The sequence below is a fragment of the Mus caroli genome, chromosome 2 (assembly GCF_900094665.2).
Source record: "Mus caroli chromosome 2, CAROLI_EIJ_v1.1, whole genome shotgun sequence".
NCBI lineage: Eukaryota > Metazoa > Chordata > Mammalia > Rodentia > Muridae > Mus > Mus caroli.
This window is the reverse complement of record NC_034571.1, coordinates 45,657,022-45,676,669: the sequence shown is the minus strand read 5'-3', so window position 1 is coordinate 45,676,669 and position 19,648 is coordinate 45,657,022. Positions and strand designations below refer to the sequence as shown.

Below are 19,648 nucleotides of genomic sequence, written 5' to 3'. Positions count from 1 at the left end.
CATATACATATACATATACATATACATATACATATACATATACATATACATATACATATACATATACATATACATATACATATACATATATATATGCAAAAAACCCTATAAGCAAAAAATAATTTTTAAAATTTAAAAAACAACAACAGCAACAAAAAATTGTCGAAGGTACCAAAGAGTTAATGAAGCAAAGACTCAGCCAAGACCGAGTCCTGTAAATATTCCCAACTTGATCCGCCACGCCTTGATCCACCAGTTTACCCAATGAAAGACTAGCTCGCCTTCTGGAGCCCAAGATCATCCTCTACTCGAAGATCGACCGACGGCATCGATGGGCTCGGAGGCAACTACTCAGGCCTGGACATCAGCAGCGCCTCTGCCTGGGCCGCAGTAGCCGCCATCTTGCCAGTGGACAGGGTGAGGGCCCGGGCGCGGAGGCCGCGCGGTGACTGGTACGGATGGTTCCCACCCGCGGTCTCTTCTGCACACTCACGGTGACCGTGCCCCTGCTGGCGGTCTTGCCCCCCGTCGACCCACCTCTGCCCTGGGCTCTTCCACTCACTCCCCACTCAGCTCCGCCCTAGCCTGCGCTCGGAACGCAGACCTGCTGGGTCCGGCCCGGCCCGGCCCGGCCCGGCCCGAGTGCCAGCGCCCGAGTGTCCCCCGGCTTCCCGGCTTCCGCGAGGCCGGGCTTTGGGGAGGGACACGCCGATACTGTCTGGCCTGAACCTCTGTCGGGACAGCTTGGCCTGTCACTAGCCTGTCTTGTTTTTGCTCTCTCCCAGGGATACTTTGCAGTGGGGCAAGAATTTGCGTCCGCCTTCTTCACTAGAAATGGCCCATGTAAGTCACTCTTTGAATAAACTTGTTAGGAAATGGAGGGACGAGTTTATGATGACGTTGGCATAATGGTCGCCTTGATGTATCGGCGGTGTCGGGGAGCAGAGGGTGTGAAATTAGGTTTTTGTGCTTTGAAATTAGTTGAGCACATTCTATTAAATTCGGGTGCGTTTGTTTCTCCAATTTAATATATACATATTTTATACTCATATAATCCAATTCAGTGCAGGCATCCTTTCAACATTTTTAAAAGTGATTTCAGTTAATATTTAGAATGTTTTGAGCCCCTTACAAAAGAAAAAGGCTTCGCCGGTTAGGCTGAAGTTTTGAAGTTAGTAGTATAGTAAGTGGCTTTACAATTTCTACAAAAGCACAGCAAAAGTTCTTATTCAGGCTCACAGACTTGACTGTATACTGTGCACATCCTACCTTAGATAGTTCATAAGTAAGGACATAAGAAGTAAAAAGACTTAATAGAAGTAGTACATGGTAGGGGCAGGAAAGAGGGCTAAGCTCTTAGGACCACAGGCTGCTGTTGCCAAGGACCCAAGCTGGATTCCTAACTCCCACAAGGCTGGTCACAACCTTCTGTAACTCCAGTTCTGGGGCACCAGTGCCCACTTCTGGGCCACATCAGACCCCAGGTACACATGTGGTACACATCTATACTTTCAGACAAACACTTTTTAAGTAGCACATAACGGTTGTTTGAAAGCTTGAAGAAGGTATTGTGAGAGTTACATGTGTAAGAGAAAATTGGAGTTTCGGATCACCTAATGGGAAATATGTTTGCCTTGAGTTTTGAGAGATGAGTGGAATTTAGATCATCAAACGTTTAAATTAGAAGATCAGACGTTGTATACAAAACAACATCAACAACACTTTTCCCCCCTGAGTTGTTTAAATATTGGGGTTGTCATTTCTGTCCACCTGAATATAAGATGTGTGTTGTTTAAATATTAGGATCATTTCTTTCCATCTGAATGTAAGATGTGTGAGGGACGTAATACAGGAGGTGAAAATGGATTGGGAGATAAAGGAATATTCAGGAACCTTGAATGCTTTACTCAGTAATTTAACTTCATTCAAGTTGTAATTTAACGAGAGCTGTAGTAGAAAAATTAATGTAGAAACAAATAGTTGAGGTGGCATTCCTGTTGCAAAGTGTTTGAAGGTGTGACTATAGAGACAGGTCCTAAGAGGAGACTCTTAGTATGAGCTGAGTTTTAAGGTGAATTCTTATCAACCTGCCCTGAAGGGACGTGATAGGAAGAGGCCTCTGATACTCTCTAGAAGGAGGGAAGTTGGGTGAAATAAATAGAATGCTGATATCTGTACTTTGTTGTAAATGAAGACAGTAGGATGAATTTATCAAATGATAGCAATTCATTGTTAGAATGACGTTTATACTGCGTTTAAATGTTGCCATTTAGATGTGCATACATAAGGGTTTTGTGTTGTCTTATATGTGTTGTAAATTCTGGACAGATATTAGTAGTGGAATATGCATATACATGTGTCTTTAATAACATCATGAGTTTTAAAAAAGTCCATATTTAGCATCTAGACAAACTGAACTTGCCACCCTTCTGGATATACCTATTTCAGACATTAGCCTCTATTTCTTGAAACTTAAAAACTTTTAATAAAATTTCCCAAGTTGCATGATTCTCGGTGAAGGTACAGGTCTGCTTTCCTGTAAAGTCAGAAGATACTGCAGCTCAGTTAGTGTGCTCAGATGGTTTTAGTTATCTACAAATAGCTGTCACTGAAGACCCCTTTTTTTCATGTGAAAGACACATTTCTGTGTGCCTAAGCATTGAAACATGGGCATTCATAACTGTGTGGTAACTCGGTCCAAATAACCCAGGCCAGGTGATGTCAGTACTTTTTGGATGTAAGTGGCCAGCTGGCAAATAAGCTAAGCAGATAGGCTAATGCCGATGTGATGGTGTGAGAAGTGAGTGACTATGCCTGTGTTATGGAGAAACATCACTTCCCAACTTGTACATTAAATATTCTGACCTAAGTATTGTGCTAGAACCTGTCCATGCATATTTACATCATACATGTAAGATCAGAAAGTGTAATACAAAGATATGCCAAAATTGAGGAAAGTGAGCATTGCCACCAAACTAAGAGGAAACAATAGCTTGGGGGTTGATTATCACAGTCTGCAGCAGGAAAGGAAAGGATCAAAAAGGAAACATTTAGGTCCAAGGATAAATTCTCAACTCTCTGGTTTAAGGATCTCATTAGTTCTATATTTTAGTATTTATTAAATAAGGTAGTATTTATAGATTCACTCTGTGACCTTTATTGGAAAAAACACACTTTTATCCCAAAATAATGTTTGTTCTTTTTGTGATGCGACCTCAGGTGAATCTGAAGGAAAGCGTTTGTCTGCGAGTGAGAGAGTGATTACAGGAACTGTGGCAAGCCAAGTAGGCCATAGGCAACCCAGAGGAAAGCCAAGGGACAAGGGTTTTTTAACTTAAAATACAGCAGGTTGCATCATTTGTTGGATTGGTTTTTGCTCTGTGGATCAAACTCAGGTAGCATCAGTCCAAAGCTGAACAGGCAGATATTGGCTAGGCACCCCCATAAAAGTGTTTGACGGTTTGCAGAAGCAAAACTACAGTGGCCTGTGTTCGAGGTTATGGTTTGGATAGTCTTTCTGTGACAGTTCATTTGATATTCTCAGACACCTCCCTACATCTCAGCATGGCCTCCTTGATAGGGTTTGGCATATGTGCCCCACCCCCCCACCCCCACCCCCCCGCTTTCATCCTGACAACTATCAGGAGTGTTTTGGTTTTAATTGTAAGTACACATATTGTTTGTCACATAGTGGGTATCCCACAGCAGTAGTAAAGTAGTTTGTGTTGTTTTTAAAAAATACAACACAATGGGATGAATTAACTTACTGCATAAACATGAGAACCTAAATTTGAGTTTGCACCTGTGTAAAAGTCCAGGTATAGCTGCACATGTTGTAACACCAGCACTATGGGGGAGATGACAGGAAGTTCACTGGGGGCACTTGATGACCGCCATAGTATCTCCAGGCTCAGTGAGAGACTATCTGAAGCAATAAGGTAGAGAGCGATAGAACAGGACTCCTGCTGTTCCCTGTTAGCCTTCTGAGTATACCCAAGCACACACCTGTGCAATCATCACACACATATATGCACATACACCACATGTGTGTCCACACATACAAAGATAAAACAATATGAAGGTTTGTCAGAATTTATTATTTATAGCCAAAAACTGTCAATTTCTCTGTTGTTATTAGGTGCTCTGTAACAGAGCCAGACTGGTTTCCTATCTCCCAGGATTCTGTTCTTTAGTGAAAAGAGTCATCCATCCAAGAGCCTTTTCAACTGCAGGATCTTCAGGTTCTGATGAGTCTCATGTGGCCACTGCACCTCCAGATATATGTAAGTAAAAGATTGATTGCTTTTATTAAATATATATACTTGTTTCAAAACTTTATGTTGTGCTTACTCTACTAGTTTTACCTGGAGTTTTATAACTTTTTTAAACTTTTGTTCCATTGAAAATAAAGTTCTGCCTAGATATATTAGAAAGAAAAAATATTACAAAAAATACATTGTAATAATGTTCCTTACAGGATTTTATGCCAGTAAACATAATTGAAATATTATGAGTTAAAAGTCCTTTTGATATACTTAATCTCTAGATTATCATAGTTTGGTACATAGTGTACTGTGTACTTCCTAAAGGTGTCACATGACTAAGAGCTACATCTCACTACCTAATGACAATAGAGAGATCATTGTATAGTCTGTTGCTACCTGAAGAAAAATGTCAAAATTCAATGCTAAGTTCATATTGTATTCCTACTGTCAAATACTAAATTGAGCCATTGGAAGTCCAGTACTGTCTACACTTGGTTCCAAAACTTCTGGTTGTTTTTTTAAGATTTTATTTTTATTTCTGTATGGAACTGGGTCTGAATGTGGGTGTGTGCATGTGAGGGCAGGTGCTCGCAGAGGCCAGAAGAGTGTTCAGTCCTCTGGAACTGGAGGTACAGGCAGTTGTGGGCAGCCCCACTTGAGTCCTGGAACTGAATTTAGCACTTCTTAAGCTCAGTATGCACTCTTAATTGCTGAGTCATCTTAAAACCGATTTCATGCACTTAGTTTCTTTCTGTCATCTGACAGACAGTCTTCTGAACCAGGTCTTTTGATTCTGTAAGCTGTGTTGCTAATTACAGTTCTTGCTAAATCTTTTCAATGAAGCAAGCATTTTGTATGTTATGTATTTGTTGAATAATTTACCTGCCATCTTCAGCAACTCTTTTAGTCTGCTATTTGCATCATTATCATACTAATCATTTTAAGGAATTTTAATTATGGTATTTTCTTGATAAATATTCTTTATTATTTCTCTCAGCAGTAGTTTCTAAATTATGAGTCATTGTACAAGGCTGTTTAAAAAGGGTGGGTAGTGATTAGAAAATTTTTAAAAATTATATGTTTCATACTTCAAAATTTGTAAGTCATGCTAAAAAATCAAAGGCTTTTAGAAGCTTAGCCTAATGTGTCCCAAAAGTATTAAACATAGAAATTGTGTGGTTTATGATCACCAGGGCATTTAAAGCACTACAGCTTCCCTGGTTTTGATTTTTGTTGTTTTTAACAACTCCCCAGTTTCTATTACCTGAAGACTAACCATGTATGACCAACCCGTGTTCTCTTCAGGCTCTCGAACAGTGTGGCCTGATGAAACTATGGGACCCTTTGGACCTCAGGACCAGAGATTCCAGCTTCCTGGGAATATAGGCTTCGATTGTCACCTCAATGGGACTGCCTCACAGAAGAAAAGCCAGGCCCATAAAACTTTGCCTGATGTTCTAGCAGAGCCTCTTTCAACTGAAAGACACGAGTTTGTGATGGCGCAGTATGTAAATGAGTTTCAGGTGGGTTGCTACTACTGCTGCTCTCATTAATGCTGCACTGCTTTCCTACTACTTCATACATTTACTGAGAAGGTGGAAAAAAAGAAGGCGGGAGGTATAAAAGCAGCTTAGCCAGCCTTTACCAGGCACCATCCGGTTTACATGCTTAAGTTAATCTCTCTCAAATAGTTCTTCCATAATACATCCCTAGTAACTGCTTACTCCAAATAGGACTGCTGAATTGTTTTCTGTATTGCTAAAGACTAAGGAAGGTTCCTTGTCTTTCTGAAATTCTAGTAATCCTAAAATTACTTACTGAGCAGTCATGATGGCACATGCCTGTAATTCTAGTACTTGACCAGTAGGAGAAAGATCTCTGCAGGTTTAAAACTATCCTGACCTACATTGTGCATTCAGGCCACCTGGGACAATTATTTTTTGTCAACTTAAAAAGAAAGCAGTATAAATGTTTGACTTTACAGGGAAAGAAAAGAGAGAATAAATCTAAAGGATTAGGTTTTTGTTTTTGTTATTTTCCTTTTGGAGTGTGTATGTGTGTATGTGTATGTGTGTATGTATATGAACATGTCCAAGTGTTTGTGCAGGTATACTTGCTCAAGAGGGCATGAGTGGAGACCAAAGTTAATATAGGGGTATCTCCCTTAGTTGCTTCTCCACCTCACTCTTTGAGGCTGAGTCTGTCACTGTATCAGAGCTTTCTGTTTTTGCAAGGCTGGCCAGCAAGGTCTCCAACATGGGACACAGATGTATGTGCCTCCATGCCTAGCACTGTAGGTGGATGCTGACAACCCAAGCTCAGATCCTCATATTTACATGAGAATACTTCCTGAGCCCTGTGTTATGATTATATAACTGGAGTTCTTGTTTTTGTTTGTTGTTTGTTTGTTTTAGCTTTTTCTTTCTTTCTTTCTTTCTTTCTTTCTTTCTTTCTTTCTCTCTTTCTTTCTTTCTTTCTTTCTTTCTTTCTTTCTTTCTTTATATGTAAGTACACTGTAGCTGTCTTCAGACACTCCAGAAGAGGGCGCCAGATCTCGTTGCGGATGGTTGTGAGCCACCATGTGGTTGCTGGGATTTGAACTCTGGACCTTCGGAAGAGCAGTCGGGTGCTCTTACCCACTGAGCCATCTCACCAGCCCTGTTTTAACTTTTTCAAGAGAGATTTTCTGTGTGTGACAGTCTTGACTGTCCTGGAACTCACTTTGTAGATCAGGCTGGCCTGTAATTCACAGGGATTCACCTGCCCTTGCCTCCCAAGTGCTGGTGTTAAAGGCATGTGCCACCATGCCCAGCTCACCATTATTCTTGGAAATAGAAGGCTACATACATTTCAGAGTTTTGGTCAAGCTCCTAAGATAAAACATTGCTACATAGTTTAACTAGAGAGTTTTTTGGTTGGTTGGTTCAGTTTTTGTAATATTAATAAGTTTTTGTTTGTTTTTAAAGATTTACTTTTAATTATGTGGTATATATGTCTGTGTTTGGGTATGTGCACATGAGTACAGGTGCCCATGTAGACAAGAGGCATCAGATCCTCTGGAGCTAGAGTTACCGGTGCTTGAGAGCTGCCTAAAATAGATATTAGGAACTGAACTCGGGACCCCTACAAAAGCAGTCATGTTCTTAACTATTGAACCGTTTGGCAGCCCCTGCTGGGACAGATTTTTAAATAAAGCTATACTATTTGGTCACTAGTCTCTCAAAGTATGCGTTGTATTGGATGCTAGGACACTGGGATGTTGCTGGCTCCCTGGATCTTTTTATATCAGATGATTCTTGCTCAGTCCTCTCACTTCTTGGTTCTTCCTCTTCTTACCAAATACTTGATCTTATTCTGTTCTTAATCTTCTCATTTAAGTTACTCTTTAGTCACTAGTTCATTGGCATTTTCAACTCCTAAATTTATAATTCCTAAGTCAGTATTATTTCTGATCTCTACCCAGTGGGTATCTTTATTTGAATATCTGGTAAGTCCCAGATTTTGTGCTTAATACTGATTTGGTCCTTTTATTCCCTTAGTTTGTCTTTATTCCTGTCTAACTAGTCATGTGAATAGTATAGCCATCCTTCCTCTATCTTAAGATAAATATAAGACAACTTATAGTAGAACTTTATATCTAATTAATTATACAATTAATATATTTGTGAAATTATATATAATTTATATATTAATATGTATTTTATTTATTATAAGACTGTCCTTGCCTCCCATTTCTAGTATGTCTCCACAAATACTGTCAGAATCACATGATTCCATTCTGTGAATTTGATCCTAACTTACTGCCCTTTCAACTTTGTCAGACTTAAAAAGACCTGTTTCTTTTACTTGCATTTTTAGGGACATTATATTACAGCATAATGGACTATCGAAAGAGAATAAATCTAGGTTTTAGTGTTGGCTGTAGCACTTAGTTTGAGACTTTGAAAAGTCATTTAATCTTTCTGAGCCTTTGTTTCCTTATATGAAAAGTGAAAGCAGTAACAGCAGTAATGGACTTGCAGTCTTCCTGTTTTGTTATACTGTTTTCCTCCTCCTAACCTGTATTCTACCTAAACACCCACATCTGTGCTGCTGTTTCAGCTTTTCCTCCCATGCTCCATCCCTCGAAGCTTTACTACTGTAGCAGCTTCACGCTGAACTGCAGTTTTTATAAATGCTGCTTTGCTTCTGCTATGTCTGTTATACTTGAGAGTAAAAGCTGGACTTATTTAACATATATTTTATTTTTTAAGTACTGTCTACTCCTCTCAAAGGGCCTAATAAATTATAACATATTGCTAAACTTCAACTGGGTCGCTACCACAATGCTTTCTGTAGCCAAAGCTGTATGATTCAACTTATTTTTTGAATTATCAGCATCCCAATTTTACAATAATTCAATGTCACCTAAATATCACAAAAGAGGTAGCATTGTAACGTTTTTGCTACAGCATTTCAGCCTGTTTCTTAGTCAAATTCTGTTCCTATCAAATGCCAGAATATCAGAGAAATATTTAATATTTAAATAAAAATTTAAATAAAGTTAAATTCTTAAGAAATATGGTATGTTAGTCAAACTTTTCCTTTCATCCTTGTCCTTGCTCCCACAGGATAGTGATGCACCTGTTGAACAAGAAGTTAACAGTGCAGAAACTTACTTTGAAAGTGCCAGAGTTGAGTGTGCAATCCAGACATGTCCAGAGCTGCTGCGGAGAGGTATTGTACTTTTTATATTGAAACGCAAAATGTGTATTAGATAATGGCAGTGACGTCTTCATATGCTTAGTGAGGGACTCCGAGTACTTGAAAGGCCATGTGTTGACATTTAATGTCTGCATAGAAATGATTGCTTGATCTTTCACATCTGAACTCACACTCAGGAATACAGGAATGATAGGATTTATTATAACTTTTCCCTTAAACTTCACGTTTCTACTCTTGTAACTATGATCTTTATAATTTATAAGTTTATATATAATATGCAAAGAAGAATCTTTGAGAATTTCATACAGTGAGTTTTGATTATATTCATCTCCATTCCTCTCTGCTCTTGAGGATCTTCTACCTCCTAGCTGAACTATTCCCAGCCCACCATACTCCATATCTTTGTCTTTTTAAAAGATAAACTATGGAGTCCATTTGGTGCTGCCAAGATCATGCTCAGCCTACTAGGAGCCACATCCTTAAAGAAAACTGGGTCATCTTCCCCTAGATGCCGTCAACTGTGCATAGCTCCTCAGTTAGGGGTAGGGACCAGTGACCCTCCCTCTGCTTCATGCTGGAATGTTAATAGTCTTCATTTTGTGCAAGTCTTCTGCATAGCTTCTCTGAGTTCATAAGAACAGAAGGTCCTATCGTGTGCCATCCTTCCTGAATTCTGGAAGCTGGTATGGTATAGATGGCCCATTGGTGGCTGTATATTCAGTCACTTATTCTCTGCACTTTGGCCAGTGGTCAGAAAACTCTTAATAATAAATTCATTTGAACATGATGTTAAAAGCAAACCAGTGTGGTGTAGCTTAACCCTCAAGGTTGTTTGTATCCCTATCTCAGCTCATCCAGCAAAGTTGCATTCGCCTCGCAGTTCAAAAGCAGTGACCCAGGCGCTTGTAAATCTGCCTTACAGAATGTGACTTAATTTCATCTGAGGAAGTTATTCTAGAGACTGTGGCTCTGTGTGTAAAGCTAATTGTTTTCTTCTTGGGATTTCTATTGTTGTTTTTAGATTTTGAGTCACTTTTTCCAGAAGTGGCTAATAGCAAACTGATGATCCTGACTGTAACCCAGAGAACTGAAAATGACATGACTGTCTGGAGTGAAGAGGTGGAGGTTGAGAGAGAGGTGCTCTTGGAGAAGGTAACTCATCAGTGTCCTTGTAATGTTGTCATACTCAAATGCCACACCAGTCGAGGTGACACAGAATTAGGAAAATCCCTCTTATATGAATTAATAATATACATTGAGGTTACTTTAGATTTAGACTGCTGTAGAGTTAGGGGGTTTTGTGTTTGTTTATTTAAGAATTATTTATTTTACACACACACACTTTATGTTGCTCTCTTCAGACACACCAGAAGAGTGCATCTGACCCCATTACAGATGGTTGTGAGACACCATGTGGTTGCTGGGAATTGAACTCAGAACCTCTGGAAGAGCAGTCAGTACTCTTAACTGCTGAGCCATCTCCCCAGCCCCTTCAGCCTGTGGTTTTGGTTGGTTGGTTGGTTGGTTGGTTGGTTTTGCTTTGTTTTTTTTTTTTTTTTCTTAATCCTGCCTTTAAGAGAACAATATAGCAACAACCTTACTTGACTTGGATTTCCTATGTATCAACTTTCACAAACAAAACTGCTGCGTGGCTGTAATCTGCCCTAACCCAGAATAATAAACGTGTATATTTGTGTTGTGGTAATCATGTGCTGAAAGGAGCCAGCAGTGTAGAAGAAACCTTACATAATAAATAACCACCAAAAATGCTGGAAACAGCGCATGGATATTATTTGATAAGTGAATGTTGGCTTTTCTGATTGATGCTGGGGCAGTAGGAGCAAAACTCTGCTAAAGGTTTCTGTAACGTGTCCTTCATTCCTTCCCCATGTGATGCTTTTCTGTCCATTTAGTAAATATAGAGCAAAAGCCCTTTGTGGGGGACATGAACATGGGGACAGATGAGACATAACAAAATTCAGGCAGGAACAGATTCAGACTCATGGAGCTGACAAATTTATAGATAAGCCAGAAACCAAAAGCTACAGGGAGACAAGTAAAGAATTGAAATCCAGACTCTGTTAAACGACCCGAAGAGGAAGTCTGCTTTCCTTCCCCTAAGCCAACACCAATACATCCTGGGAATCCTTGAGTTATCACTAATGCATTTAGCCAAGGCAACTGCTACCTTTTGCATTAGAGATTGTCTTTTCTGGTCTGTATTTTTTTCTGTGAAGTATTTCAAACACTGAGGAAATAGCACCATTTTTCAAGGAAAACAAATGCTACTTTCAGGGGCTGTAGACATGTCTCAGCAATCAAGAGCACTTGCTGCTCTTCCAGAGGACAGGGGTTTGATACCCAATACCCACATGGTGACTTGTAACTATAGTTCCAGGGGATCCATTGGCCTCTTATGGCTTTCATAAGCACCATATATGCATATTGCCCATAGACATACATACAGGCAAAATAGCCATACTCATGACTTAAGTAAATAATGTTTTTCCAATGCCTCCTTTCTTAATATTCTTGAAGCATTTAGTTCCATTTATTCCTTTTCTAAATTTTTCTAAAATATATTACTCCAACACTCTGTCCCTCTTCTGCATCCCCCTATACCTTCTGTAACATATCAAGTAAATACTGAGAAGCAACCCAGTTACCTCTAAAGAAGTAGTAACACTGAACAGCATAACAGGATACCACAGTGTATGCAGCTTGTCCTGCCCTGTGCTTTTAACCTAACCTTTTTATACCAGTATATGTAGATATATTTTATTTCTTATAAAATATGCATTGTATTATGATTAAACTAAAAGTTTGAGGTTATTTTAAGAGTTCTTTTGTGATTTATAAATTGAAAATCCAACTTTGCTGTTACTGGCACAGCTGTGGAAATCATTGTTACATCCATTTTTATGAACACTAATCTCCATAGACTCCTAGGTATAAGATGGCTGAATTACTGTCATTTTACATTTTGATAGATGGCTTATGTTATGCCTACCCCAGAAATTAACAATATTTATGCTATGACCTAGCTTATCTTCTACATTAACATTCTTTTTGTCAATCAGATAAAATGTTCAGATAGTTACTTATGTACATATGTATTTAATAATTTTAAACTATGTAGTAATTACCTTAAAATTGATGATGGGTAATGTGAATTTTTCTGTAGGACAAGAGAGAGAGTTCCTCTGTGTGCTAGATTAAGAATGACTCATTTGAGTGCCTTAGCTTGCTCCAGTTGAAAAATCCCCTTCCTGGTTTCCATGCAAGACAGTGTCAGGCACTGTATTACTTATTAGGGTTAACTGGAGGCTTCTCTTCATTTGTGATAGTATATTAAAGTTTACATAATCAGCACGATTTTATGGTAATAACATGTTACTCAGATGTACCACATAGAGCTTACTAATACATGACATAGTGTTTTAACAGATATAAGCATATTTGTTATATCCTAATTTAAATGGAGTTATATAGAGGCATATAACATTCAGGCTGGTGTGATAGCCAGCACCTTTTATCCCAGCACTCAGGAGTCAGAGTCAGGTGGATCTCTGGGAGTTTGGGGATAGCCTGGTCTATATAGTGAGTTCTAGCATAGCCAGGAAAACATAGTGAGAGAGACCTTATCTAAAACCAGACATACTTTCAGATTTAAGAGATTTAAAGTAGGCAATATTAACAGACATCTTATTTACATGTTAAAACTTAATAAATGCATAGTTGTTGTCACATAGTGAGCTGCCACAGAGCTCATTCTTCTGACCTAGTTTGGTATTGACTCCATTATAGTTCAGATTCCTGGGACAAGTGTGGACTTTGACTTGTACAAGCTAAATTTCTGTGGAAAAACATTTTAATTAAAGTAAGTTAATGAGTTTGTTGGAACCACTTGTAACATAATCTCCATGTCCAATTCTGATTTTTTCCACCAGATGTCAGTGTTTAGTTTTTAGGAATGACTTTTTTCACTAAGTTGGAATATGGTATAATGACTTACGTTTAAGACATACAAAGATAGTGAAATACAGCAACCGCTATTAATGTTGAGTGTGGCTGATAATACAGCATTTTTAATATATATCACCAGATTACAAGTGAATGTGGAGAGAAAAATTAGTGTAAGTGCTATGCCTGTGTAGGAGTCACTCAATTTTTTTGTAAAACATGAAAAAAAAATGATAATAAATGTAATTCTGAAAAAAGAAAAACTTTGTGGCAAGTAAACTTACAGTTTGAGTAAAGTGACTTACCAACAGCACAGCCCTCAGAAGAGGAAGTTAGAGACCTCCCCCAGCCATCTTCTCAGGCAGCATTTATAGACAGAAAGCAGACAACGCTATGATGGTAGCTCTAAGTTTGCCTTACTGAGCATGCAGTGATCAGTTGGCAGCCTGTGAGTGAATGGTACCCAGCTTTGTGTTATAAAATGTACTCCTAAGTGAGGCTGGCTCTTAAGTTTGCAGTATGTTAAATTGAGAGTCAAAATAGGAAAGCAAGTCAAAGTCCAGGTTCTTTACGCAACTGCCTTTCTTAGTCTCTAATGCAGATGAAGTGCTGTTTGAAAGCTCAGCAGAAGACTTTGGCAGTGTAGAGAGAGGGGCTGAAGACGGTGGAAGCAGACCAAGGAGCAGACTAGCTCAGAGTTACCTCTTAACAGGGTCAGAATAGGGAGGATTTTGTTATCGTGCTGGCTCAGGTATACAAGGCCCCTTCTTATTGACTGCTGTCAGCCTTCTGGCTGTTTTTGAAAACTGTGCTGTTGTAGATTCAGTTTGATTACTAATTATATGACAGTAGTGTGAATAATTCCATTCTTGATCTGGTCTGCCTCATTAGTGCCAACATGGTGGCCTCCTATAAATTTTAACAGGTTCCAGTTGTCCTCTTTATCCACTGATGATAAGAGCAAGACCATAACTTTGATTAGAGTGTATTTATAAGCCTATGATAGAGTTTATATCAGCAGCACATTTATCAGTTATCACTAATACTCCAGAATAACAGTTATTATAAACAAAGTTATGTGAATATGGTCTCTTTCAAAACATTTTTTTATACTTTTGCCTTTTGCTTAAAGGAAGTTTTTTCTTTGATGTGTGCTGATTGCAAGCATCACTGGTGTTTCACAGTGGGGTCATTATTAAGGAAAATAATGGTTAGTGTTCATAGTTACTGGACTACCTCCACAGTCAAGTTGATAATCAGGACAGTGACTAAGTGTCGAACAGGTAACTAGCATCTGTATGATGCAGTGGACCAAGAGATGGTTCAAATCCCAGGCAGACTGGCCAGGTCACTACTCAGCATAGCTTGACATTTAAAACCTACAAAATATTTAATCATTTCTAAAATTTCTAGATTAGTGTGTTTTAAGGGCAGTTGACCACAGATAAAAAACATAGAAAATAAATCCTTAGATGGGGGACTTGTGTATTATAGGCATCTTGGACAATCCATCTCAGCTATAAACTCTGCCTTATACTGTTAAAACAGCCATAGACATTAAATAAATGAACAGATGTGGCTGTGTCAGTAAAATGACTTATCCAAACAGGCAGTGAGCTTGACTTGCTCTGGGACTATAATTTGCTAGTGTTTGATATAGAATATATTCTGCATTCCTGAGTCTTGGCCATTAGAGTCAGTGTCAGCTAAAATGCCAGAAGTGCTGTGTCTCTTCACTCTTGATGGACCAGAAATCCATGTTCCCCAGCCTGTGTGATCCCTGTAAATTACCTTCAGTTCTCAAGTTTCAAATGGGTATTTGCTAGGCCTGTTAGAATAATCTTGCCTCTTGCTTACTCAGCTGAGCTTTTTGCTAAACAACCAGAGCACCTCTCAGGAGCCTGTCGTGTCCCTACCTCTTTGCACTAGTCTGCCAGACAAATTGCAGGTGTTTCAGCAATCCAGAATTCTTTTTTTTTTTTTTCCTTCTAAACTCAGTGACATCATCACTTTGGATTCCACTCTGTCATAGTTTACTTTCTGTTGCTGCAATTAACACCAAACCCAGCTTGGGGAGAAGAGTTTAATTGGTTTGCATGTCCTGATCACAGGGGATCACTGAGGGAAGTCAGGGCAGGGATTTAAAGCAGGAACCTGGAGGCAGGAACTGAAGCAGACCCCATGGAGAAACACTGCTTACTGGCTTGCTTTCCAAGTCTTGTGCAGCCTGCTTATATAACCCAAGACCAGCTGTGTAGGGGTGGCACCATCCATAATAAGCTGGGTCCTCCCATGTATATCATTAATCAAGAAAATGCCCCACAAACTTACCTACAGGCTAATCTGATAGAGACATTTTCTCACCCTCCCAGAAGACCCTTGTGTGTGTCAAGTTGACCAAAACTGCTATGTTCATAAAATATGTTTCTAGCGATGAAGGTAGACATTTGCTCTCATTTTCTCAAAGACCGGGACTTTTGAAGCATAAGAATAGTTGCCTTGCATATTTTGATCAGTTCATAGCTTTCAACAGGATATAGATAGAGTTTTGACTGGGGTTTAAAGACATGCCCTTGGGTTTTAGACATCCTTTGTGCTTTCTGTCAGTAGGATAGTCTAGACTTCCAGCTTTTTACTACTTACAGTTCTGGTTGGCAAGTACACCATAGAAATCAAGAAGGTAAGATCAAATTCCTGATTTGTACATGGGGTATTCACATGTCTACACAACATCTATAAGTTCATTCCTCTGCTCCAACTACCTGTGTCTTCAGATTTTGTTGTTTTGTTTTATGTAATATGCTACTGATTCATTCTAGGGCCTTGGGTAAGCTCTGTGGTTGAACTATGTCACAGTCCTATTTTAATTGATTTTTAATTGCCTTTTCGGAAATATTTTGTGGCTATATGGGTGGATAGATACATTTGAAGGACACACAATAATTGAAGCTTTACAACTTCATTTATTTATGGGTGTTTTGGCTACAGTTATATCTGCCTGGTGCCCATAGAAGCCAAAAGAGGAAGTCAGATTTGCTAGAACTGACATGTTTGTCATTTGTAAGCTGACCTGCAGGAGCTAAGAATCAAATCCAGGTCTTCTGAAAGAGCAGTCCTTAACCACAGGACCGTCTCTCTAGCCCTGTTTCACAACCACTATTAACCAGTAGATAGGTGAGCTTTTGGTTTTTTTGTTTGTTTTTTTTTGTTTTTGTTTTTTTCTTTTTGCTTATCTATTGTGATGTTCTTTATAAAAAAAAAACTGATATTTTGAAATTTAGGACATATGTGTTAGTAGTACAGAGCTGATTTAGATATACTTTGTAAAGAAATAAAAGAAATTTGAAGAAAAGTAAATTTAGGTTTTATTATAGAGGTTAAACTTGTATATTAACCATGTTTTGAAGTCATGAAAATCTGACTGTAGACAGTCTTAATTTGTCTTTTTTTATTAATCTGATAGCTTTTTTTTTTTTAAGCAAAAGATAGTCATTTGTCATTTTATTTTAAGAACTATAAACCACTCTAAGGGCTGCTGGGATGAGCACTGACTTCACCTTTTCCTCCTGTAGTTCATCAATGGTGCTAAGGAGATTTGCTATGCTCTTCGGGCTGAAGGATACTGGGCTGACTTCATTGACCCATCATCTGGTGTGGCAGTAAGTAAATATATTTTGAAAGCTATATTATATGGAATAGATACAGTTCTGTTTATAAAATTATAACTGTCCTGTTGGCCAAAAAAACAAAACAAAAAAAGTCCATTTAGACTTTTTCATGACACAAAATATTATCCAAAGAAGTAGGATTATTATTATTGTAAGTCCATTGGTTTCACTACTCTAGGAGGCACATACAGCACTGTTTTTGTTAATGACAATATATATATTTACTCTTTGTAAGCTAAAGCTTAGAAAGTTCTGTGGTCTAGTCTAGTTTCTTAAAAGGCCAACGTATTTTGAAGTTAAGAAAATAATAAAGTGCAAAAAATTAGAGAAGTAACTTTTTGGAAGTTTTTATATAGTTGTGGCCACATCAATCATAAGAAGTAGTAAAATCATTTTTTAATTTTAAGATAGAAATACATACTTTCTGCTTCTCAGTCAAGTACAGTGTCATATAGACTAGAAAACTTTATCTTCCTTTAATCCCCTTTTGTAGAAGAGATGGAGATGAGTCATACATAATTAATTCTCTTAGGTTTCATTCCTCTTTAAAGTGTGTATAATGCTATGCCTTCAACTCTAGGTAGCTTGAAATGTACTAAACGATTCATTTTCCATTTCCAGCATGCATAAGAACTTTCTAATGACAATATTACTTCATTTCTTCTTTCCTCCAGTTTTTTGGACCATATACCAACAACACACTTTTTGAAACAGATGAACGGTACCGGCATTTAGGATTCTCAGTTGATGACCTTGGCTGCTGTAAAGTGATCCGTCATAGTCTCTGGGGTACTCATGTGGTTGTAGGAAGTATCTTCACTAACGCAACAGCAGACAGCAGTATCATGAGGAAGCTCAGTGGAAACTAGCAAGTGGCACTGTGATAACTGCAGCGCTGTTTTTCTGTCATGGATTGCTCTATATAAACACTGTCATGGACAGCAGCTTCTAGAGGATTCTTGTTTCTAGGTATTTATTGTATCACTTATGGGTTTACATGGACAGGTGACTTGGGGTTTCAGAATTGCAAATGCTAGTTCCTATTCTGGAGTGCATGCTGAACACATCCATATTCTGCAAAGTGAGGTCATCAGCTTGTAACCAGGGTATGTGTGTTCTCTTAGGGTTGATTCTCCCCTTTATTGGGAAAACTTTAATTATTTTTTCCAAAAATAAATCATACATTTGTCTATGAAGGCTTGTGTTTTTTATTGCAATAGCTTAAATACTACAGCTATTTAGCATATTAAAGAAACTATAACATTAAACTAAGTTGTTTTTAGTGCAATAGATAATTCTAGATTCACTGAAGACTTTACTCTTTGTCATGGTTTGTATATTCTTGGACCAGGGAGTGGCACCATTTGGAGGTGTGGCCTTGTTGGAATAGGTGTGACCTGGTTGGAGTAGGTGTGTCACTGTGGGCATGGGCTTAAGACTCTCACCCCAGTTACCTAGAAGTCAGTCTTCCACTAGCAGCCTTTGGATGAAGACGTAGAACTCTCAGCTCTGCCTGTGCCATGACAGCCTAGATGCTGCCATGCTCCCACCTTGATGATAATGGACTGAACCTCCGAACCTGTAAACCAGCCACAAGTAAATGGTTTTTTTTATAAGACTTGCCTCGGTCATGGTGTCTGTTCACAGCAGTAAAACCCTAACTAAGACACTCTTCTAATATTTTTTAACTGCTGATCAAACTAGCCCTAGTTTATTATTTTGAAACAATGTTATCAGGAAACAATAATATTAAAAGTAGTATATCTTTTATGTATAAAGTGTTATCAGTTTCAGTCTTAGACTGTAAATCATTCTTCCCCCTGTAGTTGAGTCAGTTAAACATAATTTGTTTTCAGATGACCTGGTGCCTCAGCTCTTCACATCCCTAACTCCATCCCTCCAGAGAGTCTCATTCTCTTGCCCTGCAGAGCTTATTACACTGTTATAGTCTAAATGAATCATCTTTTGTCATTGAGGCTTCTGCCAATAAATGACCTGTTGATAGGAACAGTAGGAAGCNGTTGGTTATCAGGTACTGCAATCCAGGAAAATGCTTCAGGTATCCATTTCATCTTACACATGGCCACATGAACATGAAATGTTTAATATTATCTGGCTAAATGTAAGACCCAGCACAGGAACACAGCTGTGATTCTTTTATTTATAGATGTTTGTTCACTCTTAATGGCAAACAAGCTGCTTGTGGACGTTGTACATCGTGGTGCGCACTAGGCTCCGCACCACGATGTACAACGTCCACAAGCAGCATTTCATCTTACACAAGGCCACATGAACATGAAATGTTTAATATTATCTGGCTAAATGTAAGACCCAGCACAGGAACACAGCTGTGATTCTTTTATTTATAGATGTTTGTTCACTCTTAATGGCAAACAAGAGGTCTACTAAGCATCCGAAGGGTTGCAAAATTATGTTGAAAGAACTTTAGGGTTAACTAATTCTAGTGCTACATTTAATAAACAGGAATTGTACTCCACATGCTTCAAATTCCTTTTAAAGTTTACTGAAATATATATCTTTAAAATTGTAATTAATACATAACTGACAATTCAACTGTAGAATGCTACACTTCAAACAGAAGTTCTCACTTCAAGTTTAAAGCATGTTTGGCTTTCTTGGCCTTCCATCACTTTGAACACCAACAGAATTCTCATACTTACACAGAAGTACTTTTCTTTTAGGGCTGGTTCTATTATTGCTTCAAGTAAAGTGTACCCACCACTGAACTGCTTACACTTTGAAGGGATAAGACTTTATTTGGGGGCCTATTCAATACAGTGTATGGTTTGTTTAGCATCACCCTGGCCTCTGATTATAATATATTAAGGGACAGCTTTCCTTTTTGAAGTCAGATATAGCCAAACGTAACATATTTATCTAACGCCTCTGCATGCACTTGAGAACTTTATCCCACAACTCCCGCTATAGAGTTGGGTTACCCTAAGATAGTATTACATAATTTGCCTCCACAGTCACAGATTAATCTCGTTAACTCAAGGGGGTGAGCATCAGTGTTTTGTTTCAGCT

General features: G+C 38.5%; 1 protein-coding gene across 3 annotated transcripts; it reads left to right on the top strand.

Moving 5' to 3' along the window:
* The first annotated feature begins 157 nt into the window (after positions 1-157).
* Mmadhc (metabolism of cobalamin associated D) lies at positions 158-17,796 on the top strand. Of its 3 annotated transcripts, none has more exons than XM_021150732.2 (8): positions 158-417; positions 786-843; positions 4,139-4,283; positions 5,571-5,788; positions 8,876-8,981; positions 9,991-10,121; positions 16,505-16,591; positions 17,275-17,796. In XM_021150732.2, the coding sequence occupies exons 2-8, from the start codon at positions 835-837 to the stop codon at positions 17,467-17,469; spliced, it is 891 nt and encodes a 296-aa protein (XP_021006391.1). In that variant the 5' UTR covers positions 158-417; positions 786-834; the 3' UTR covers positions 17,470-17,796. The 3 variants fall into 3 exon arrangements, with proteins under 3 accessions (XP_021006391.1, XP_021006383.1, XP_021006376.1); XM_021150724.2 differs by having other exon boundaries at positions 158-452; XM_021150717.2 differs by having other exon boundaries at positions 158-843.
* Positions 17,797-19,648: the final 1,852 nt, after the last annotated feature.

Bases quoted from the DNA above. Each gene is read 5' to 3' on its own strand.
- Mmadhc (XM_021150732.2), top strand. The intron at 4,284-5,570 runs GTAAGTAAAAGA...TGTTCTCTTCAG, and splicing joins CACTGCACCTCCAGATATAT to GCTCTCGAACAGTGTGGCCT. The intron at 5,789-8,875 runs GTGGGTTGCTAC...TTGCTCCCACAG, and splicing joins AGTATGTAAATGAGTTTCAG to GATAGTGATGCACCTGTTGA.